Source organism: Nomascus leucogenys, chromosome 3 (assembly GCF_006542625.1).
Source record: "Nomascus leucogenys isolate Asia chromosome 3, Asia_NLE_v1, whole genome shotgun sequence".
NCBI lineage: Eukaryota > Metazoa > Chordata > Mammalia > Primates > Hylobatidae > Nomascus > Nomascus leucogenys.
This window is the reverse complement of record NC_044383.1, coordinates 44644457-44670152: the sequence shown is the minus strand read 5'-3', so window position 1 is coordinate 44670152 and position 25696 is coordinate 44644457. Positions and strand designations below refer to the sequence as shown.

General features: G+C 38.5%; 2 protein-coding genes across 2 annotated transcripts in view; one reads left to right on the top strand and one right to left on the bottom strand.

Moving 5' to 3' along the window:
• STAMBPL1 (STAM binding protein like 1) overlaps positions 1-12066 on the top strand; it is a 96847-nt gene extending 84781 nt beyond the window's left edge. The window contains exon 11 of the mRNA XM_030809290.1: positions 9903-12066. Within this exon, the coding sequence (XP_030665150.1) occupies positions 9903-10034 (132 nt within the window). The 3' untranslated portion in view covers positions 10035-12066. The remainder of the gene's footprint in view (positions 1-9902) is intronic.
• ACTA2 (actin alpha 2, smooth muscle) overlaps positions 1-25696 on the bottom strand; it is a 54629-nt gene that overhangs the window by 27910 nt on the left and 1023 nt on the right. The window lies entirely within an intron of this gene.

Sequence of the window (25696 nt, the reverse complement as noted above, 5' to 3'; positions counted from 1 at the left end):
TATTTCCAGAGATTCTCAGAGGGGAATGGAACTTACATTTATTTAATGCCTACTATGTCCCCAAGTATAGTACTTATTATATAGATAATAAGATGAATAAAATAGTTTATTTCTTACTCTTCAGGAGTAAGGGATTAAACAGTAAGTCTGACTTACTAGGAAAGGAATGACTAGAATCTCATGAGAATTTTAAATTTTTTACAGTCACCTTATTTTATTTAGTCAAGACATTTTTGTCCCTCTCCTAGAGGCCACTCTGGGAAGTTAAGCAGTTTCAGCAATGCTTACCAATGCTCAGATCTCTGGACCTATTTAAACCAATAGCAAATACTTTCGGATCACTGTAGTGTTGGCACGTCTCTGTCCCTGGAGAGTGAATTTGATTTTTGTCTGCAGCCAAGTGCCATTCTCATTGGAGGCTAGTGAAGAAGGTGAGTTGACAAGCTTGGACATTACCATTTTGGGTCTAAAAAGAAGTAGATTCTAGAGTAATCAAACTAATATCCGTGTTTGGCTTGTAAAGAACCAGGATGTACAGTCTCCGTTTAGCTATACATTCTGGCAGCTTTTCTTAAACTTGTCTTTTTTTCTGCATGTCTACATTTTATTACAATGCTACAGTTTCTAATCATCTTTTAGCTAGACTAAAAGGCTCTTTCCTACTTTGGCGTCTAATTTTGTATTCCTATTTTTCCTAACAGGCTCTATCTAAGTTTAGTTCTATATTAGTTTACTTTACTTTGGTTTAGTTTCGTATGTTTTTATATTATTTTTATTTTATTATATAATTTGTATATTTTGTTATATATTTTAGTTTACTTTAGTTTCATATATTTACTTTAATATATTTTAGTTTAGTTTCATATATTTTGCATTGTATGGGAGGAAAAAAGAATTGTCTCTCTATTCTTCTGAATTCTTATCTAGAACCCCTGCAAAAAAAAGGCAGATTAAAAAGAAAAAAGCAAACAGAAGTTTATTAACAAATAGCCTTCATGTATATATGGGAGATACCCAGGGAATGAGCAATTCTCAAAGAGGTGACTTAGAACTCTGGTTTATGTGGCATCATCAACGAAGAACAACACATTGGTGGGGAAGTAACAAGACAAGGGGAAAGGATCTTGAGTTTCTAGGGGTGGCAAATTGTGGGAAAACAAATACATGGGAAACTAATGGTAGACAAAAGGTTATATAGTAAAGTCTGTTATGTAGATTTCTCTGTGCCATCTTCAGGCAAGCAAGGGCCTAAGGTCATCCCTGGTGATCAACCTTTGTCCTTCTTGGTAGAGAGGGAAGGAGGGACATCTTTGTAAGTGTATGTCCTGCTTTTAAGCAAATACGGGTAGGGCGGAGAGATTTTTTGTATCTACTTCTCGATTGCTTTCAGCTCAAAATAATCCTTATGCCAGAGAGGCATATTTTAGGGTGGCATATTCAGCTACCCTGCAGCATATAGTATCTACATGTCCTGTACCAACTGGTCTCTTTCCCTGTCTGCAGCTATACAAATTAAGCTATTATGAAAGCATGGTCATTCAAAGGAGGCACCATTTTTGCTGCTCCTTTGCAACTTTCTTTTGCCTGCCTGTTTTTCCTTTGCCCTCTGTTTGCTGCTCTTTTGCAACTTTCACTCCAAGCTTTACAAACATTTTTAGTGTCTTAAGTTTCCTCCTTCCCCACAACACACAAATTCATATAGTCCAGCCCTTGTGTATTCTATTTCCAGAGCTGGGATAGCTTCCCTTTTCTTCTTCTGCCAAAACATGTTTCTGCCTTATTTTAAAAGCCTACTCAAAATTCATCCACAGCAAACCTTCTTAGATGCATTTTTTCTACAGGGAGAATGCTCCAATTGCTCCAGTGATTTCATCAGCACACTTACTTGATGTAAGCTCTTATATTTTCTCACATTTGCAGTATATTCACCATTAGGTTGTAAACTTCTGGAGGCAGCCAGTGTGTACATTTTCCCCTTAAGGCACCCTGCCCTTCTACATATAGTAGAAACTCAGGAATTTAGTTAAGCAACTTTCTATTTTCCCCAAACCTTAAAAGAGCTGTCTGAAATGACCATCTCAGACGTTGTTATTTTCAGAAAGTTTCCCTGATTTATTTTAAGGAAAGAACAGATAAGATGCGTAAGATAAGGGACATTCTCTGGCTGTAGGCTTTCTTTAGCACATTTCAGGATTATTATAACGTACAAGCCTTGCCCTGTTTTCCTTAAGCAGCACGCGGCTGCCTAGTGTACTTGCTTTAGGAGGTCAAACACATTAGGTATACCAACATATTGACCACCAAAAGCCAATGCACAGAACAGAGGTCCTCGGGCAAGCAGGTTGTACCATAGTTGCAAGGTCAAGCCATTAAGCAAAGCATCCAAGGGTGACCATCATGCTTCCCCCTGCGTTTCTGCAAAGCACAGATTTTCCCAGGGATTGCTGAGCAAAGAGCCCCTTACTAAAGAAACAGCAGACTCCATGGAAGAGTGTCAAATTTATGATCCACTGCTGGTTTGGGCTGATTTGCTTTTAACTAATTATTGATCACCATAATGACTAACTTTTGAAAGAGCCCTGCCAAAAATAAATATTCCTTAAATGAGGTACACCAATGTTTTTTTCCACTCCAGTCCTTGAAAATAGTGAGTTAGAGCAGAGTTTCCTAAAGCATGGCCTGAATTTACAGAACCATAGTCAACAGAATCACTTGGGCAATTTGTTAAAATTTATTAGGTTGGTGCAAAAGTAATCACGGTTTTTGCCATTGAAAGTAAGGGTTCTAACACATTCCTGGGGCTCACCTGAGCCAGGCTCTCTGGCATGGGGCCTAGAGATCTGCATTTAAACAAGAGCCACACAGAAGCACTTGGACAGAGGGTAAGAAGGGAATGTGATATTGAACTCTCAAAAGTACAGAAGAATAGTGAGGAATGATCTTCATCAATATTATCATAGCTTTTTCTTCTTAGATTATAGGATCCCAGGCTTATGTCCTCAGAGAACAGAATGGAGAGCGGATTTATAGACAGGGAAGGGGATTGGACAGGACTGTGGGCCTGCATTCTATTTTAGGCCCTGCCTCTGATTGTCTGGGTGGCTTTGAAGAGTTCACTAAGCCCTTTGGACCTCGTTTTGTAATCTATAAGTGTGTGGGCCTATTATTTTAATATCCTGTCTACCTCTAACAATTTCTGATTGAAATACTGAATTTGAAAATATAAATAGGCAGTATAAACTCTTCTGCTTATCTGTGGTGTCTGTGAGGTAATAAGCAGAAGAGGTTGATAGTTTCACAAAAAGAAAGCATGACTTAGATAAAGTGCCTAAAATTCTGTCCTGGGAGCCAGGACCTTCTCATCTACCGGCTGTCTGTGTTTGGGCAATCACCTGCATATCAGTTTCCTCATCTGCAAAATGACAATGGCACTTGCCAGCCACCACTTTTCAGGGCTCCTGAGCAGATCAAAGACATAGCCTGCTCAAACGTTTTGAAAACTATTAAGTGCCAATCAGATTATCAGTTGTCACTCAAATTTGGATTAATTAGGGCAGATGTTAGGTGTCAGGTGCTGTTTAAATCCTTGTTGTCCAGAGTGACATGGGAAGCACTGGAAGCTTAGGATACCATTAGAAGATCCTGAGGCTTGAGTGAGAAGATCCCATAAAGAGCAACATGGCTCAAACAGCGCCAAGAGGGCAGGCTGTGTGCCAAGATCAGCCTGGGAGTTTATACAACACTTACTTTAGCATCAGACATACTTTAGCCCCTAGAAAAGAAAGTGAACAGGAAGAGACCCTCGAGATATCTTTGGATGCGTCAAGAATTTTAAAAGCTGCAACTTGGAATTCAAAGCATTCACTTCCTTTTCCAACAAAATAGAGACCCTATAGGGTAATTTTGTACTGAAGAGCTCCCACTTCTTTAAACCTGATTGGAGTTTGAGATAGTTGGAACAGGACAAGACTCTTATTATCTATGATAAAAGGCATCATCAAGTAAAGGCAAGAGTATGGACTCTGGAGGTAGGTTGGATTCATATCCCAGTTTTCAACAATTTATTTTGAGTCCCTTGGCAAATTATCTAGCATCTCACCTCAGTTTTTTCATCTATAAAATGAGAAGGATGTAACACCTGCTTCATCAGGTGGTGACGAGGACAGATGCAAGAATACAGTGGAATACTGAATTCTTGTGACTTTCAATATTCTATTCCTCAGCACTGTCCCATGCTTATATGCATTTTATGACAATCCACGTTACCTAAGCCCAAATTATTACATGCAGTACAGCTTGGTAACCTTCAAACACTAACCAAATCAGGTATCAGAGCCCTTGTTTCTTGAACTTTCAAAGACAGAAGATGAACATATAAAATAGAATATTTTGTTTCATGATTTTGTTACTGTAAGCCATGTCTGGCAAAGGCCAGTACAAGGAAAATGGGCTGAATCTCTGTGAATTACATCAGCAGGTTCAGAAGAAATGATGGCTCACACACCTGAACTCATTTCAATCATCCTTAAATTTAAAACGGGAAAATGGTTGGCAAAGTTGTTCCCTTTCTTCTGCTGGAGAAACTACTTGAAATAAATATGAATTTGAATTTTACATGAATGATATTTCAAGAGTTTGTTAGTATGATTATCATACTTCAAGTTTATGGCTTATCCAGAAATCAAACAACTATAGTAACCAGATAAAAGTCCTTTTTTTTTTCTGTAACATATAACAGTAATTGGAGTTTTCTACTTGTGACCTTAAGGTGTGTTGTCATGGTCTTGACATTTCTGCAGAAGTAAACTATTTAATTCAGTAGTTTCTGTGTTTGCAGTTATTTGTATTTAACTTGTATTTTGCATATTTAATTTGTATTTAAATCGTTAAAAACTGGTAACTCAGAAATGTTAGGTATAGACATCCTCATTTATCCAGAACATTTGACTAACCAGACACCTAATTATGTTTTGAGTGGTCCTATCTGTGCATTTAATGAATGTTCTTATTTTGTAGCCAGGATATGTAATACAGGTGATTCCTTTCAGCGACCGGAGCTGGACAAATCTATATGCAGGGTTTTTTATCATCTTGGGTTTAAAACTCATAATGGAACAATTAAAACTATGTTTGTTTTCCTGAATCCATGACAACAATAACTTTATTCCAAAACCAGCTGTGAACATTGGTAACACAAGCACTCTGCTGACCTGAAAGAATGCAGGCACGGTCTGCATTTTGCACACATATTTGTCGGTAGAGTACTTTTTTGGTAGAGAGGAAGAGAAAATTCTGGCTTCTTTGGAGAAGTGGATGTAGGCAATCCCTCCTCCAAAAGTAGTCAAAATACCACTCCAGAGAACCTTGACTTTATAAGGGAAGGGAGCTTCTGAATCACTGAAAGCCTTTTCCTCCTTAATTCTCACTGGCTGGCCTGGAATGAAGCTCTGCTAAAAATGTTACAGGCAGCTGTTGATATAGGCATTTCTGTCCTCTTTTCTAGTACCATAATGTGTGCATGTTAAAGAGATTCTGCAGGTCCCTTATACCTTACTCGCCCCTTTTAAAGCCTTCTTCTTGGAAAGTAGATGTGGAGGATCTCCTAGAATTGGAAAAGTTTCTGTCTTTCAGAAATTTGTGTAGGTTTGGTATTCATAAAACATTACATTATTTGATGTCTCCCCCCACCCCCCACCCCGCAATACTACACAGAGATGAAAAATGTGTTTAGGTGGAAGATCCTCCTAAATAAGAAGGAAAGGTTTGGAAAGCTGTTATCTGGGTTGTATTACAACTTTGTGTTTTTTTTCTCTCTTTCTCTTATTAAATAATACTCAAGACAAACACTTTTCTAAGTAGGATCTCGATTTTTGAGGCAAGAAGTATAATCTTAAGCAGTGAGAATGGGGGAAATTGGAGCACATTATTATTTCCATAGGATCAGCATAGATTTCCATATTGTCCAAATTACCTTGCCATTTCTTTCATTTCCCAAAAAAGGTCTTTAGTGTCAATTTTCCATCAAAAAAAAAATCTTTGGAAGAAGTGAGTATTCCCACATTCTGCTATGCCTTAGGGCATCAGCTGTGCCCAGACCCATGCTTGTAAGGCTGAGTGGCCACTCTGCTTTTGATGTCTGTATTTGAAAAAGCCTACAAATCCAAAGAAAGCATGCCCCCATTGGCATGGTCTCTGTTGTGCAAAGGAGACTTTCAGAGCTTTAGGCTCCATCTGTCATGATCGTTTTTCAAACAGACTATTTTTTAGATCAGTTTTATGTTCACAGCATCAAGATCACTTTTTTTTTGGCTGGTTTACTCCTACTCAAATTGTTTCTGGCTCTCTGGGATAACCAGTTTCTCAAGGAAGGAAGCTTCCTCTGACTACCATACCATCCTCCCAACTATATCTTTTCGTATACGTTGATAGCACTCTATTTTTCCTTCATAGTACTTATTGTAGTTTGTAGTAATACATTTGATACAATTATTTCATTCGTATACATCTTCCTCATCAGCCTAGGGAAGGGACTCTGATTGTTCACCATTGTATCCCAGTATCTAGCACAGTGCCTAGGGGATAGGAGGGGCTCAGTAAATATCTCTTGCAAGGATGTTGTTAAATTGTAAACTCTGCCAAGGCCTTTATGTTGAATGAATGAATGAACGAATGAATGAATGCCTCTAACTCTTCATAAAATAAACACTTTTTGGAAAAAATTGCTCATGGCAGACCTCAGATGTAACCACACTGATAACTGGAAAGAAAAATAATTTAGATGGGTTTTTAGAGATAGAACAATGTTTCTAATATTCAAGCAGTCCATAAATCCCTTATACTTAATGTTAAAATTCAGGATATGATACCTAAAGAAAGGTTTTACTGTACCTGGATCAAGGCACCTACCAACTTTTTCTCTACTCAAAGGCAAAGTCACTACCCTGTTTAAGTAGCTCTTCAGATGTTTCCATCTCAAGAAACATCTCTTCAATCTCTCCCTTGTATTCCACCTTCCAGAACCACCGAGAAATTCTAGTAAAGTCTTATTGACCTGATTGTCTGTCCTCTTCACTGACTTCCTTTTGAATGCAGCAAATTGCTGTGCCCTTTTCTGACTTCCATTTCACTTTTATTCAGTTTCATAGGAGCTTAGGCCCCTGCTTGTTGAGGAGGGTGTTCAGTTAGTGCTGAGACTATCTGAATAGGTCTGGTTCTAGCTACTCACAACTCAGAGGGGTAGTGAATGCTAGGAGGTAGGAAGAAGGACATTCGACTGTTTTACTAAAATTGCATTTAGATAGTTCAGAAATTAGACAGTTCACACAGCATTAGAATTCTCCATTTATCCTTGCGATAGTTTGCTGAGAATGATGGTTGGGAATTGAACAATGAGAACACTTGGACACAGAACGGGGAACATCACACACCAGGGCTTGTTGTGGGGTGGGGGGAGGGGGGAGGGATAGCATTAGGAGATATACCTAATGTAAATGACTAGTTAATGGGTGCAGCACACCAACATGGCACATGTATACATACATAACAAACCTGCACGTTGTGCACATGTACCCTAGAACTTAAAGTATAATAAAAAAGTGTACATATATATATATATATATACATAAAGGATTCCCCATTTAATATTTATACATCCAAAAACTGACAAAAACAATGTCTGAGCTCATGTCTGACATTCGGATTCCTCCACCCAAAGGCAATAAATAAAATAATACTAAAATGTAAAGACAAACCTTGTCTTCTTCTGTCATGATCTACAGAAGGCACAAATAATAGACATTTTCCCGAATAATGGAGTCTGATTTTCAAGCAATGCTTAGCCAATTGTAGATTTGGGCAGAAAAGGTTTGTACTGAGCATTTGAGCTGGAAAAGGCAGATATTTTTCTTGACCTCACTTTTCCTAAAGTTCACAACTTCTGCTACTTAAATGAGTATCTCATCTCCAAGTGTGTGAAGTAACAGATGATGTATCTGTTTTCCATCCTCAAAGAGTTAACTTGATAAAATAAGTACAGCTAAGGACAAACACAAACACGAAATGAGAAAACTTCATGCAGTATGTTTTGTGTTTTGTAAAGGGTGCCAATGGCATGGAGCCATCTGATTCTGTTGCAGTCTTTGGCAACGCGGCCCATTTAAATTCAAGTTAGGATCTGAGTGTTTGGGTAAACAGAATAAGCTAAGAATGAGTGGCAGACATATTTCCTCAAATCCCATCTGATACAGGTTTAGATCCAGATTTTGTCATTTGACTAACTCCTTCCTTTTTTAGATGATTTGGATTTGCCTTTTTTTCTTATAATAAAAGTCATAATGGCAACCACTTTAAGAGTTCTTTTGCTGCTCTATTTTGTTGCTATGTTTTTGTAACTAATAGGACATTTGTAAAAGTAAGACTATAATACAAACAGGAGTCATAGCATGTAATGGCTTTAGCAATTTGTGCAATATCCCTCTTTTTGTCCTTCCTGCATATTTTCCCCCTAGAAAGCAGCCAAGAATTGTTGTTCAGAGGGTGATGCTCTGATGGTGAGAAGATCTACAGTTTGCCTAACAGTTTATTTAAGCCAAATTTATAGTTTCTGAAGTGCTGGAAGGCTGCTGTCCAAGGGGACTCCTTTTTTTTTTTTTAGATGGAGTCTTGCTCTGTCACCAGGCTGGAGTGCAGAGGAGTGATCTCAGCTCACTGCAACCTCTGCCTCCCCGGTTCAAGCTATTCTCCTGCTTCAGCCTCCTAAGGAGCTGGGACTACAGGCTCACACCACCACACCCAGTTAATTTTTGTATTTTTAGTAGAGACAGGGTTTCACCATGTTGGCCAGGATGGTCTCAATCTTTTGACCTTGTGATCCGCCCGCCTCAGCCTCCCAAAGTGCTGAGATTACAGGCATGAGCCACCGCGCCCAGCCAGGGACTACTTATTAATTGGCCATTTAAAATGAAATGAAACAAAGTCCTCAATTGCTAACGATTAAGGGGAGAGGAGTGTAAATTAAGCTATTGTCTGGTCTTCAGGCAGCAGGAAATTAAGGGATTGGTAACTGTTATTTGTAATAGTAATTGATGTCACAAAAGGAGTTTTGAGAACAGGGAGTTTAGGAAAAAAAATTGATCTTTTATTTTTAGTCTGTTAATATTTAATGTAATATTTGATACAGTTCGATTTAGATTTACTGTTCTTTGATCTATTTTTATTTTTTGCCTTTTTTGTTGTTCTCTTTCTTCTCTCCTGCCTTCTTTTATATTGTTTAATTTTTTTTCTAAATTTCACTGTAATTTATCTATTAGCTTTTTAACTATATCTTTTGGCATTATTTTTACAAAGTTGCTCTAGGGATTACAATATACATCCTTAAATACCATCTACTTCATGGAAATTACTGTAACCTTACAAATGTATAAATCGGTTTTACCCCTGTTCATCCCATTATAATGTATATTATAAGCCTCATACAATGGTATGATTTTTACTTTAATTTTCTCTGCATTGTTTCTAGTTAACTATATGTGCTATCAAAGTGAGACCCCATTTATCTTTTAATCTGTTTCTGATTGTTTTTCCAGTGTCTACTTAACTGAGACTCTTACAGGTAATTTTGTAGGATACTAGGTGTTTTAGATGGCAAATACGAAGATTGTGTTTGTGTATGTGTATGTGTTTATATGTGAGGGCCAATCTATTGAAAAGAAACATTGCAGAATACTAAAGCAAAATTGAAACCATAAAGAGTTTGTAGTTGTTTTATTTTAAAAGCTAACCTTGTAAGTACTTAGTCTTTCAAAAAATAATTTTAACTTCTATGTTTTATTTTTCTATTTTAATTTTTCCTGGGCCTTGCCTCCCAATCCTCCCACCCTCCCTTTCTTCTGTGTGACCCATAGATTCAGAAATTCCTTGTTGGGATAATTTCTGGCACTGCTTTGGAGATGGAGCCCCTGGAAATTGGCTATGGACCAAATGGATTCCCACTCCTGGGGATCTCTAGGTTATCATCACCATCTGAACAGCTCTGAGAGAGACAAGAAGTGGAATGGAGAAGGTGATTAGGTAATCCCAGAGTTGCCAGGGGAACAATTGTGAAAATGTTTCATAGAGTTCCCAATGAAACAAACTCTTCCTTGTTAGCCATTATCTTTGCCTTTCCTTTCTAAAGAAAAACACGTTGTTTCATCTTGATTACAAATTTCTCAAGTACTCATGGATGTGAGGCCAGGTACCCTGTCACCTTGGCGCTGTTTAGGATGCAATGTTGTGTTTGCCACCACTCCCCATTCCCAAAAGCGTCTTTAACATAGACCATTCATTCTTCAGATTCAAAATGCTTAAGCTGAACTAACCTCAAAGGGCTCTCATTAATTTACAGACATTTGAATAACACCCATATTCATTTCTGCTACTGAACCAAAGCCTTTTCCAAAAAAATCATCTAGCAAGCTAGTTTTTGCCAGGCCAAATATTAACAGGTATATATATTTGCATACATAAATATTTACCTCTATGTCTTGTGTGTTTTTGTTATGAGACAGAGTCTCGCTCTGTCACACAGGCTGGAGTGCAGTGGCACAATCTCAGCTCACTGCAACCTCCACCTCCCAGGTTCAAGCGATTCTCATGCCTCAGCCTCCCGAATAGCTAGGACTACAGGTGTACACCACCACGCCCAGCTAATTTTTGTATTTTTAGTAGAGATGGGGTTTTACCCTGTTGGCCAGGGTGGTCTCGAATTTCTGACCTCTGATGATCTACCCGCCTGGACCTCTCAAAGTGCTGGGATTACAGACATGAGCCACTGTGCCCTGCCCGTTTTGTGTATTTACATAAATACATGTCTCCAGAGCTTTAAATTCTTCTTAAATTTTAAAACTGCAACTAAACCAGACATTGAGAGGACCCAGAAATACACCCTGAATAAAGTGGGTGGAATTTCATTTGGCTTGACTCTTTGGTGAAAACAAAAAAAAAAATCAGGCTCTCAAGGACTCAATTTAGTGAACCAATGCCAAATAGAAAAATGTTCTTGACATTTTCCCCAAAATAGATTTCTAAAGATTTTGCACTTTAAATTGGTACTTTATGTATTAAAAGTGATATTGAAACTAAATCCTACCCAATTAGTTGAAAAATATGAAAAAAGCAATTGCTAGAGAATGCAATTTATTAAATGTTGGTGGTCTTTTAAAAAATGAATTCCTCTTGTAGCCAGTGAGATCAGTTATTTATTTATTTATTTATTTATTTTAATAGTGACAAGGTCTCACTATATTGCCCAGGCTGATCTTGAACTCCTGGCCTCAAGCTATCCTCCCATCTCAGCTTCCCAAAGTGCTGAGATTATAGGCACGAGCCACCATGCCTGGCTAGTTAATGGTTATTAAGTAATACAAACATTTCTTTGAATTCCACCAGATCATTGACTTTGGCATAGTTCACTTAAGACTTTGTTTGATAAAATAAATCTCTTTCACTTTAATTAGGAAGCATTTTTGGGAAGCTGATTAATGCTCTAATGTTGTGGGCCCAAAAAGTATGTGGAATGTGGCCCTGCAGTTAGATGAGCTGAGATCATTATACTACTATATAGCACTCTAAATCCTAAATCCTAGATCACTGTAATACTATACAGATCAGCCCCTTGCTGGCTTTGTGACTCTGGGCCATTTACTTCACCTCTCAAAAGACATATTTAAAGTGAGGAAAATAATAAGGTTATTTTGGAAATTCAGTTAGATGATGCAAATTGTTTACTGTAACTTCTAGCATGTAGTTCGTGCTCCATGCATTTAACTGTTATTACAGGTTGTATTAGTATCACATTAAATTACCGACTGAAGTGAAAGTGAAACCAGAATGCTGTCAACGATTAAAAAAAAAAAAAAAACTCTCAAGCAAGAGCAAACAATGATACTGCCTCTACATTTTCCAAATCTTTGACACTTGGCTATTTTAAGGTTTGTGAGGAAAAGATTGCTAAATTTATACAAAAGGAAGGAGATAAATCAGAGGCAGAAGAAACCGTATACAGAGTAGCGTGTGCATTTGAATGAGGTATTAGCTCCACGCAGAAAAATTAGTTGAGAAGGACAATAGTACTGTCATACTTTTTAAGAACTGAAAGTACTGAAAGTGTTTGTTTTTTTCTTATTACAGACTAGACATAATGAAAATTTTACTGTCATTCCTGCTTTCCCAGTGCTCCAATATGTAAAGAATCAGGTGGAACAGTAGAGAGGGTACAGGAAGGGGCATGGAGAGCAAAGCAAACTATTAGCAAATAAATGTGTGGGCTCTGGGCTTAGGAAAATGGGGACCTGACTACTTTTAGCACTGGATCATAAGTTCCATGAGAGTAGGGTTTTTTTTTTCAATGTTGGTCAATGCTGCATCTCCAGGTCATAAAACAGTGCCTGGCACATACTGGCCTCTTAATAAATATTCTAGAATTAAAGGCCACAAACTAGGAGATACTTGAAGAGCAGGAGGTGACTTGGTGACTCGAGCTTTTGAGGCTCACCTCCATTGAATCTGTCCTCTATGCTTAGATTCGGGGAGTTTTTAGTGCACTATTAGTATACAGTACTACTCCCATTGTGTTATACCATAATACTATGCAGTGAGATTAATAGAAGCCAAATTTCGTTCCTCTTCATTTGGCTGACAAATTAATCGTCACCAAAATCTGATGTCTCTTTCAAGTTTGAGGCAAGGTCAAATGACCCAGCCACTGAATCTTATGTCCCATCCTGATTAGGACCCAACCATACATTACTATTATCAATTAATTATAGTAATAATATAATGTGTAATACAGGGGTGTCCAATCTTTTAGCTTCCCTGGGCCACATTGGAAGACTAAGAATTGTCTTGGGCCATACATAAAATACACTAACACTAACTACAGCTGATGAGCTAAAAAAAAAAAAAAATTGCCAAAAATCTCATAATGTATTAAGAAAGTTTACGAATTCGTGTTGGGCTGCATTCAAAGCCATCCTGGGCTGCATGTGGCCCATGGGCCATGGATTGGACAAGGTTGGTATAATAGATAACATATAATTAATATATCGATATTATCACAAATGCCTGAGTAAACAAGGGGAAACTCTAACAAAAGGATTGATAGTCCAAGGAAAATATATTGGTTCATTACGAGGATCACGCAAAATGGAGAAAATTAGTACATTAATTAGATTTGAATAGTCCTTCCATTGTACTGAACTAATTCAAGTGTTTTGACCCTAAAATTTTGTAGTTCTATAGCAAAAACCCACTTCCTCTCCACTAAATTGAAAATGACTAACATATCTCTAATGTACCCTGAACATAATGAGCAGCAATTCAGTGATATTGTGTTATTTTAAAATACACACCAACTATTAAGACATTATAATTTTAAATTAACAAAATTGTATTCATAATTAAGAAGCTATGATAGAAATAAAGTGTTGAACAGAATTTCTTGAAAATATTCTTACTAAATAAAACCAAATGTAAAGGTCCAGGTGTTGGGTAGAGTTGAAGCTTGAAAATTGAATAAAATAATTCTTTCATTAAATATTATTAGAGCTTCTTAGAGGCTCACACCAACGCTGATGTTTGTAGAGAAGTTGCACTGTGCTTGAGATCCTTATATGTGATGAAGGTAATTTTTGCCCACATTCCCCAGATTCCTTTAGATTAGCAGCAAAATGTATGCCTACATAACCCAAAGGAGAAGCTTATTTTCTGCTCTTTTGACATCTAATGAATTAATGCTTGTGTGGACTGAATTGTTAAAAAATTTAAAATAAGCTCTTGACTGTCCTTTTCACATCAGTGGGTGAAGTTGAGAAAACATAACTGTGAATACATTTGTTGTACTCTGCTCAGGCTGTCATCGCCCCTGCTCTGACCTGTCAGAAAGTGGTAAGAGAGAGAAAAGATTGTGTTCTATTGAAAGCCAATCTCAATGGAAAGAAGTGACAACCAGTCAGGCTCATGCTGAGAGATGGGTCTAGTCATGAGCCAGGCTCAGTTCATTTGCACCAGGGCTCCAGCTCACCCTACTTCAGGGAACTGAAGATGTCTAGGTGTCTGGGTCACCCTGAGAGGGGGAGTTTATTAAAATGAATCCTCTCTTCTACAAATTCATGCTAAATTGTTCCACGTCTAATGGTAATTTCTCCAAAAAGCCTTCTATGATACCTGAAGCTATTAGAAGCAACCTTCCTTATTCTTTCTGTCCTTGAATTTGATCTCTATTATTATTATATTATTATTATTATTAATAGGAACTAATATTCATCAAGAATTTACTATGTTTCTGGCACTGCATAGCATCTTTTCTATGAATTACCTCCTTTAATCCTCCTAATAAGCATATAAAGTTTATTCTGTTAACATTTGTTTTATGAATCAGAAAACTAAAAGCTCAGAAAACCTTTTTATGTTTAGGAACCCTGTCCACTGCCTGAAACACTGAAAAAAAATGGATAAAAATTAAGTACAATTAAAATTATAGATTCTTTAGCTTCTACTAAGCTGATTTTAATGGGTTATGATGTTGTGTGTGAGTGTAAGGGTCTGGGGAGGAGAGATAAGGGAGGGAAGAAAGTGACTACTGAGATAAAAAAGCAGAAAAAAAAAACGGGGTCAGCAAGTTTCCCGGCTCTGCAGCAGGGTGCCTTGCCAGCCTTGGCTCCTGGGAAGGGAAGACTTGTGACTTGCCACAGACCAGATTCTTGCTGACTTCAAAGAGAGATGTTCACAAGGAGAAGATGCCAGCATTCAGGAGAGATGAGAGTCTGGCCAAATAATTGTCAGGAACCCTTAAAATGCAGGCTACTCATTTGGGATGATTTTAAACAGTAATAAGCGTAGGCAGCAATAACCCTAATGAAGTATGGGGAAAGAGAATGTGAGAGTCTCAAACTAGGGCTGTTCTCTCTTACTCTCCCTCTCTTTTAATTGTTAATGGTGACTTTTTTTTTTTTAACAAGTCTACATAGCCTGTGAGATGGGGCGAGAACAGCATAAATGCCATGGTTTTGATACTCCTATCAAAAATCAGGACAAAATCCAAACTCAATTTGATCAGAAAAGGTTACATGTGCTTGACTGTATAATTTGCTAGCCATTTGTTTAGTCCTGACTCTCTAATCAAATGCCAGGAGGATCCAGAAAGCAACAGCAAAGGTCATTTCTAGTGCCTGTGTCCTCACCACACACCTCCTCACACATGTGTAAAGCACCTACAAAGGCTTTGGGGTAGATCCTGGCAAAATGGAATAATAGAAAATATAGTTCTTACTTTCAAAGAGCTTCCAAGCTATTTATGGAGCTTGACAGATGCAGAAAAAGGCAAAGCTAATATGCAAAGTCTGTAGTTTCAGAAGATAGCCTACTGAGCCGAAAGATAAAGTGGACTTCTTTCCACTTGAAATTTTATTTCATTTATTAATTTTTAAGTTTTGTTCACCACTTCTACTTTTCTCACCCTTCTGGTCTGGATACAAATGAAATAGTTCAGTTTTAGGCACGATAAGAATTCAAGTTGGTGAGTGGAACATGAGCAGGAATTAAACATAATGCATTTAAATGTAAAACTAAGAAGTCACGGCATGAGGTATAGATTTGAAGAGCATCTGGGAGGAGGTGATGGTTGACACTTCAGTCCTTCTTTGAAGCTAGGGGACCTGAGGACTGAGGAGAGCACATTAGGAAGCATCAGGACGCTGAACATAACCACAGTGGAGGTGACAGGGAAGCAACAGCCAGAGATAAATGAGAGCCAGAACTGTGGTGTCTGGTGAGCCAAAAGAGAGATGCATTTCACAGGCAAAGAGAGGCCAGGCCTGATGCTTGTAATTACTCTAATTTGTTATCCCCAGTAATCTGTAGAATCTAGGAAGGCAAGGAATGTTCTTATCCTGCCTACTGCTATTCCCTGAGGCCTAACACAGTCCATGGTACAAAGTAGGTACTCATAAGTATTCGTTTCGTTAAGGAAAATTGTTGGGATCTTAGACTTAAGCTCAAAGCCTCCATTCAAAGAAAGTGGCCAATATGTCCCCCCTCTGGAGCAAGTTGCATTCTGATTAGGAATGAGACTCAAGCCATATAAAGTCAAGTACAGTTACAAGGCAATGATAAGAAAGAATGAGATAGCTCAATTCCAAATGAATCTGGATTTATCTGATGTGTAAATTTAAAAAGAGAGAGATAATTTTCCCAGACTCCAAATGCCAAATCAGTTTCACTCCCTCCTCGAAAGTGCTGAGAAAGTTCTAAATTTGGAAAGGTCACAAAGGGATAAAGTGAGTCAGAGGAGGCTTTGGTTTGCCTTATATGAAAAGTGGGATTTGGACTATGGAGGAATAGGGTCCTTCCAGAAGGGATGCTTGAATGACAGAGTAGGAACAGGGCATGGGGAGGCCAACTGCGAGGAAGTCAGCACAAGCAAAGGGCAGGCCCAGCAACATCCAAGAGAGAGCGGGGCCAGTCCACAGGGTGTTCAGTGTGGAGCCTCCAGACCTGTGTCCTAATTCGAGCTCTGCCACATACTAGCTGTGTGCAAATTACTTAAACTCACCTAACCTATGTTTCTTAATCTGTAAAATGAGGATAATATTAGATGTTAAGATTGGGTGAGGATCAAATGAGACATTGTGTGCATAAAGCACTTTTCCTATGCAGTTAAACCCTTGATAAATATTAGCCATTTATTAACCATCGGGTTAAGAGATAAATGACTTTTTTTTTTTTGAAAGAACTGGCCATTGCTTTATCTTCCATCATTGTGATTTATACTTTTTAACTATATTCACACCAGGAAAAGTTGATAGTAAATTTCATTTTGGATGAGGTCTAGACTAGTATCCGTGGAAAGGAAGGCAAATTGAAGAGGTGTGATCCTAGGACAGAGGAAGAACCAAGGTCAAAACAGAGACATTTCCCAATTCAATCCAACAGCTGCTTTGTTAACAGTGCCACAGGCAGTGGGGTGGGCAGGGTGGGAAACGCATCATGTCCTGGGAAGGGAACACTGTAGGGAGTGAGAGAGAGGCTGGATGGGGGAAACGGTAGATAAAATGTTGGGCAAAGTAATTTAGTCCCAGTCCCAGATACTACGTGTTTCAGTCTGTGCTCGTGGGTATGTAAAGGTTTCAGATGGGCTTTCTATGAAAAACAGCAATGAGGCAAACCGTCCCATTCACTAAAAAGACAGGAATTATCATGATACTGTGCAAACAGCCCAGGCTTTAGAGTCAGGCAAATCTTGATACCTTTACTTGACACATGAACTTGATCGAGTTACCTCTATGTGAATCAGGAAAGCTATTCTTTCCCTGTAGGTGTGGGTATGAGAATTAAATAAGTTAGTATATATAAAAGGGTCTAACACATAGTGAGTGCTTGATTAACTGGTATATGTTGGTTCAAGAAGGCAGTACATTGTTATATGCAAGAAGCAATTGCTTTGGTTCAAATCCCAGCTCTATAGCTTACTGGTTGGGTGACTACTGCAAGATCCTCAAGTGCTTGGGCCCATGGTTGTTTCACCTATATTGTGCACACAATAAGAAGACCTACCTCCCAAGATTTTTATGAGCATTGAATGAAATCATATGTACAAAACCCACTAAATGGTACCCGGCTCATATTAAGTGATCTAAATGGAGAGGTGTTATCATTAAGAAGCAATTAAAAATTGCATGTGTATGAAGTTAACAGCTTTTAACATAAAAGACAATGGATTATTTGGTGAGAGATCTCACCGAGCTTAAATGTGTGGTTTTTTTTTTGAAATGAGGAAAGGAAGACATAAACGGCAGAATATGTGGTACAGAACTGTAAGATACATGTCCCACGACAGAAATAAAAAAGGCAGAGATTCACTGAGGGGGGAATTCATGGACATTTATGGTCATATTATCCTGATTGGCTGAGGGAGTCAGCAGGCTTCTAGCCAGTTTTCTTGCTTTTCACAGAAATAAAAGCTCAGTGTCTTTGAAAATGAACTAAGTTTTTTTTTTCTTTTTCTTGATAGGAAAATGTATTTATGTAGTCAAGTAAGACTTGTTTCTGCTAAGTAAAAATTCAGCCTAAGTAGTATAATATGAAGCTAAATGGAGACTGGATGCAAATATGTTCATAATGAGATTATTGAATTTGTTGATTTCCCTACATTTCCCATCTACTACCACTAAAGAAGTGCTGCAATAATAATATAACTGGCCAAAGTGGCAGAAGTGGGGTTAATTGGTCCTTATCTGTTTGAGGTAAACAACCGAACTGATGAGTGGTTTCCCTGAGCAAGGACTCTTGCTACTTCATGTGTCCTTTCCAGAAGGTGGCATCAACATCACATGGGAGCTGGTGAGAAATTCATAACCTCACACGTCTTAGACCTACCGAATCAGAATCTTAATCTTAATAATATTGACAGGCAGTTTATATCCATATTGAGGTTTGAAATGCACTGAGTTAGAGTGTGGAGTTATGGCCACACTATCTTAATTAGATTATCTTTATTTCAATCCACTTTGCATGGCTATGTGACCTGTGATTCTTAGATAGAGGAGTGAACATAAACAGCAAAAATTCTTACTTAGCAGGCTTACTCAGTGCAAGAAAGAGTTCGCTTAGCTCACCATATTATGATCTTAGTCAATATAACCCGGAATTTAAGAAAATAATATGACAAGAGTATGGTTTTAATCAACCGGAAACCATGTGTTCAACAGAACAACAAAACAAGAAGGCTTTGTACTTACTTAGGGAGTTTACATCTTGATGATAAGGCCACTGAGGTAACTGAAGAGGAAATGGATTCAGCACAGGCTTTGGAAGTTCACTTCTGTTACCTAGTAACTGTGTGACTTTGGGCAAGTCTTTCCAAGTTTCTTTTCTATAAAATAGGGTGGTAACAGGACCTACTTTATAGGGAGTTGTAAGGTTCAGATAAGTTAACAGGTTATGCAAAAAAAAAAAAACACACACACACACACATAAATGTTCTGGACATTATATAAGCATTAGATATTACTGATATCTTATTTTTGTTTGTTTTTAAATATCTGTCCCTTTAAACCATTCCTCTCAACATATTTGTGTGATTTAAATAAAAATAAGTTTGAAGACATTTCAGAAAGAACTTTGATAAACCATTGAATGACTTGGAAATTCCAAGGGGATTTCAAAGCCAGGTGGAGGAATGCCTGCTTAGTGTCTTTCCTCAGTGCAAAGGCTGATAAAGGCCTCAATTTCTCCCTCAGTTTACTGTGATCAGAGACTCAGACTGCCTAGTTATCCTTGTTGCCTGGACAAAAAACTCTTTAGATGCATGCAGGTTTGTGTAGAGTTCGTGGGGAGGTTTCAGATGGTAAAATCCTTCTTCCTACCTCAGGTGATGGGAGGGTTACTATAATTCCTTTTTCATGGAGCTATTCTAGTTCTGTTTATAAGTAGTGTTCTTTGTATAGTGGATGTTGAGCAAACACTTGTCAAACTATAGGAAGTTATAACATCGGAAGAATTTCTAACCACTGCAAAGCGTTCTGATATGTAATAAATTGCCTTGAGAAATAGTAGGAGCCCGTGCTGGAAGGAGTCAAGCTAAGGCTGGCGTAGTCTCCTAGGGCTGTTGTAGAGAAGAGTTTAAAGTGGGAGGTGTTGATCTTTTGGTCCCAGTGGTCTCTCCCACACTACCTTTCTGCCTGTATAGGTCAGAATCTATTAAGAGTGAGTAGGAATGGATTACACCTCACATCCATGAAAGGCCTTAAATGATAGTAGCACACTAGTGCTACTATCATATGTCAAGTGGCAAATGACACTAGCACCAAATGTGATTCTGCATTTAAGTTATAAGTATTAAATGCATTTATTTGCTATATGAAAACATAAGATATCCCAGTGTTTGCAAACTGGTTCAATATTGTGTTGATTTTTGTTTTGCCTTAATACACTAAGGGAACTTCAAAAGGCTGACGTGGTCCATGTTCTCTGAGCCAGGCCTCTCTTGACTTCTTATGTTTAGTTATTCATGAAACCACTGGGCCTGTCTAAATGGCCAAGTGGTATAGGAAGAGACAGAGTGAAAGGGAGAACAAGAGCAAGAGCTAGAGTGAGAGAAAGAGAGAGAGACATCTTCTCACCTTCAGACCTGATCAGAGGCAATAATGGGAGACCATGGGAGGGGAGAGCCTGATCCAATGATTCCTTTTTAGTTATTTTCTGGAAAGTTTAAAAAATATGGTATTCTTCATGGAGAAGCCAAGATGTTAGGCTGCAGGCAATGCTTATGCTCTCTAGCCTAGTAAGGAGGAAAGCAGTATAGGTAAATAAAATGGCATTTAGTTGGTAATACAGGCAGGGCCTATATCAATCGTCACCTATAAAAGGCATTGGTGATGGTCTTTAGGGGGCCAGTGGCAAATTGCTACAACAAAATAAGAAAATAAATAAAATAACAAAATCCAAGTTTATCTCCCATAATCTATCTGGGCATATCATTACTGTTGGAAAGAAATGTTTACCAGGTAAGAAAACTGATGCTGAGAGAGGTTAAATATTATGCACAGCTTCTCACATCTAGTGAAGTAACTGAACTAGGATTTATATCCAGGGACTCTATCCTTCATAGGACAAGTTGCTAATTTGGGGGTGTTCTCAGGGAGAGGAAAATGTCTATATGCTCATATGCACAGATTATCCAAATCAAAACTCTTTCTCCCAATTCTTCTTTCTCAGTTGAACTAGATATTAATACCACTATTGTATTAGTCGACTAAGATTGCCTTCTGCAGAAAACCATCTATGTCTCCTTTCTACCCAAGTGCTCTGGGCTCCTCCCCTGCCCTTTCTCCTCCAACATCCCATTCCACATTTTCTCTCTATCTCTGCAGGACTCCCTGTAGTCCTCCCTGCCCATCCATTATCTCCCTCAAGCTGTCTCCTCAGCCTTTTCTAACAGGGAAAGGCTGGTGCCCTGGTAAAGAGTCCCCCACCCCTATCCCACTCCCCAGCACTAGATGGGCTTGGGAGACAATGACTGCCCCTCCCTCATGCTGTTCTGATGTCTCTTGTTCCTTCCAGTCACCTCCCTTCCAGGCCCATGGGGAGGGCCTGAGGCCCACACTAGCTAGTCTTTTCTCTGGAGGTTGTTTGGGGGCAGGGAGGAAGTCTAAAGTAGAGAGAAGGCGCTGCCATGCCTTAAGCCAACCTTTCCAGAAGTATAATGCCCTTGCCACTAGTAGTTTGGGAAACAATTTTTATTGGCATGCAGGCAAATATTTTGTTTCAATAGTGGCATATTTATTTTTATGGATACCTTCTATTTTTGGCAAGGAATGCTGATTTTCCATTTATGGTTATAATGTAATGTTTTATTTTAAAAACAAAATGACTTAGGGAACAAAATAAGTTGATTTAAAAATATGTTATTAGTTAAATATATATTTAGTATATACAAGTAGACTACAGAAATGGCAAAATAGACTGAAGTTGAAGAAACATTGCCTTAAGCTAAGCCCACTCAGGATGAAGTTTTATCTGCCCCCAAATCAACACCTCTTGAAAAGTGGTCCTTATCTTTCCTTGTGTCAGTTCTTAACACCCAGGGGGTAGGCATGCTTCTCATGTTTGGTTTCATAGAATATCTGTGTTTTCAGGGGACCACCATATGCAAAAATGTCAGGGGACGGGTACTCAATTGGATTAAGAAGCCAGGGCCCACAGAACAGATGTTTTCACCCTACTAACCCAATTGCTCTCTGCTTCTTAGTTGCCACAGTCTAAACATTCTTTAATGCATTGTCTTTTTCAGCCATTGCTCAAGAGGTAGGTTAGTATACAAGTTTTCATAGTGGGAAAAAATTAGGAGACTTACTAATTTGCTCCATATCTTGGTGGTCAAGCTTTCCAGCCCTGGTCAGTTAGGCTTTAGGACACTTTTCCTAGCCTTCAGGAATGTGAGCATGGAAGTAGTACAGAAAGGAAGTAGTGCAGGAAGGAAGTGGTGCAGGAAGGAAGTGGTACAGGAAGGAAGTGGTACAGGAAGGAAGTAGTGCAGGAAGGAAGAAGTATAGGAAGGAAGTAGTGGAGGAAGGGAGTAGTACAGGAAAAGTGGTTGTAAGCCATTTAACTTACTTTTTTTTCCATCTGAACTGTGACCCCAAATTATCAATTTGTCTTGTGAAGTCACTTCATTTAGGAAAAGCAATGTAAAAGTAAAAATTAGTATTTATTGTGTGTACTAGGTGCTTTGCATACATCATTTCTTTAATCCTATAGGAAACAATATGTTCTTTGGGAGGTGAAAATGTCTATATGATTAGATCCACAGATTAGCTATCCAAATTTAAGATCTCCGTCCTCTCTCTTCCTTTCCCAAGAACCCATACATATTTCTATTAATTGGTAGAAACAATTATTAATAGATTTTGTCACTTGGCCGCTGTGGGCTCTGACGCCCTCTAGTGACAGAAAAAAATCTGATAGAAGAAGTAATGTCCCCAGATACTCAGCAGTCTACAGAATTGTTTAAGCAATTATCTTTACTTGAGCTTGAAACTAGAATAGCTAATTTGTAACAATTAACTTTTGTAACAAAAGAATTATTATACTGATCAAAGTTCTGATAATTTATCAGTTAAGATTTTTTCAGTTGTAAGAATCTGGCTTAAGCAAAAACTAAGAATTTGTAGAGTTGGGTAACTGTGGGTGGTCCAGGGTTCAATTTCAGAACCAAATGCATCCAGAACTTGGATGGCTCTACCAACCTTGATCTTTCAGCATGGTTTCCTCTCAGTGTGGTTTCCTCTCAGCATGAGTTGACTGTTTTCAGCTCTGGCAGGGCCACAAGCTCCCTTCACAACCAACCACATCAGTTTCACATCTCACATATTTCTACTTCAAATCCAATGAAAAAGAAAGGGTTTGTGCCCTAGTGTTTCCAGTAAAGGTCCCAAAATCTACTCCAACTGAATGTGATGTGCTGATTGGCTTAAGCCAGGTCACGTTTCCCACCCACTACCTCCCTCCACCTACATGTATACCCAAGCCCTGGGATTGGTATCAATGCCACTGTGATGGTTAATTTTATGTATCAAATTAGCTAGTCCATGGCATTCAGCTATTTAGTCAAACACTATCTTAGATGTTTCTGTAAAGCAATGTTTTGGATGGGATTAACATTTAAATCTTTACACTTTGAGTAAAACATTCACTTTCTATAACGTCAATAGGCCTTATCCAATTAGTTGAAGGCCTTAAAAAAAAAAAGACTGACTTCCGCTGAGAGAGTGAGAATTATGCCAGCAGACTGACTTTGGACTTGAACTGTAACTTTGTCATGGGTCTCCAGCCTGTTGGCCAATGCTAAAGTTTTGGACTTGCCAGCCTCCATAATCATGTGAGCCAACTCCTATCTATCTGTCTTTCTATCTGTTCATTCTCTTGGTTCTATTTCTCTAGAGAACCCTGACTAAAAGAACCACTCACATCAAATAGTTAAGAAAAGGGGAGAGGGACAGTTTTTCTAAAGACAACTTGGAAGTACTATTACCAGGAGGAAGAAGAAGGAGAAAGGCAGGATAAACAGTCATGGATATACACTATAGTTGGAAGTTATTAAAATCAACTTATTGCTATTTAGTAAAAACAATTTGGTTGACAACATTTTTTAAACATTAGGTCCAAAGGGGAAAAGAACAAAAGTCTTAGTGGTAAACAATGTAGAAGCTTTTTTTTTTTTTTAATCTTAACTCTTCCAGTTTTTTACATAGTCAGATATTTGTTTAAATGTTATTCAGAATGTTCAGAAACCAGGATGTCTTTCGAGTACAAGAAACAAACTTTAACTTATATGGTATGGTTTGAATAAGGATGGTTGTCCAAAATATCTCCAACATCTGGTAGAGTGCCTGAAATTCTATTATTAAAATTTTATTTCTTTGCCCTTGAAGGCCTGAGGACTCTCAGGAATATGCTGGTAAAATAAAAATAACCTTTAGAGGTGCCCAAACTGTTTTCCCCAGAACACCAGCAGTCATTAGGTGTTCACTCAATAGATTCCTCAAAGGGTTCCATAAACAAAGAAGTTTGGGGAACGGTATATATAATTACCCCACCCTTTGATATTAGCATACTAAGGGCCCTGAGAAGTTTTGGATTAAGAAAGCTTTCAAGTTAAAGTAACCCAGAATTTTCTAAGATTATTTGACCATGAAACATATTTCTCCCCACAAAGCACCTATTCCTGTCTCCTTGAACTTGAGGATAATTAGATGTACATGGGTAGAGGGTAGGGGAAGGGGGTATGGCATAGAAAGAGCAGGACCTTGGGAGCAAGAATATCTAAGTTTAATTCCTGACTCTGCTATTTATTAACTAACCATCTTTGCCAATGTTGCTTAAGCTTTTTTGGCTACATTTTTTTTTATTTGTAAAGTAAGTTTAATAATCACTCACCTCACTGGGCTATAATGATAAGTATTAAGTAAGAAAGATCCACATATGCGAGTTGCTGGCTTATAATTCACACTCAAGAGATACTGATTTTGTCAATTGTCCTTTCCCCTTTTTTTCTCTCTTCCCTCCTTCCATTCCTTCTTCCCGTACCTCTCCTTTCCTTGCCTCCCACCTCTTTTCCTTCCTTCTTTTTACATTTTTTTATTTAAATGAACTTTTTATTTTGGAATAATTTTAGGATTTCAAAAAAGTTGCAAAGATAATACGGAGAATGCCCATATACCATCCTCCCTATCCCACTTCTTTTTATGTCTATTAGATGCTCAGAGTGTGTGCACAAGGCTGGCATGCCCAGGGTCTTCCTCATGGCACTAGCAGTCTACCGAAACGTGGAACAGAGAGAAGCCTATCAACACCTACAAGGCTGGTGGTAAGTGCAGTGACAGATGCAAAACACAGGGTGATGGAAAGCACTCAGGAGGGTAACCTAACCTGGATTTGAGGGCCCAAACAGGCTCCAGAAGAAAATGTCAACTAAGAGGAAGCCTGAAGGATGAACAGTGAGCCAAGCAAAGGGTTATTAATGTGTTATTAATGGGTTGAATCTAATTGGGAAGGGAGAGAGGTTGCAGAGTGAGGTGCAGAGCTTGGTGGACGATGCCAAAGGAATACTGAAACCTTCAATGTGTCCAGTCTGGAACTGCATCCAAATTCAGGTTCAGTAATGATGTCATTATCCAAACATACCTTCTGTAAAATGCATGCAAAACTACCTAAGAGCTATCTACCGTTCCAAAACAATAGTGACTTTGAACAGTGTTCACCAGAGCACGAAAGAATTACAAGATTTTTTTTTTTTAAGAAAATTGGCCAGGAAATAATGAGTAACGAAGGACAGGAAGTAATTGTGAATGTTTAATATAGCTGGGGCTGTGCGATTTGCCTTAAGTTGTTAGCTTTGTTTTCCTCTTGAGAAATAAAAACTAAGGGGCCCTCCCTTTTCAGAGCCCTATGGCGCAATATCTGTACTTTTTCATATGGTCAACTGTCCATTCCAGGAACGTCTGTGAGCCTGTCATGCTGCAGCCACAACATGGACAGCCCAGTCAAATGCCCTGCAAGTCTTCCTCTGATTGAGTCCAGCAATTAGCCAAGGCTCCTGCACCCAGGTAGGACCTCTGCGCTCTGAGCTCCATTTTCCTTCAAGACCTCCCCACCTTCCCAG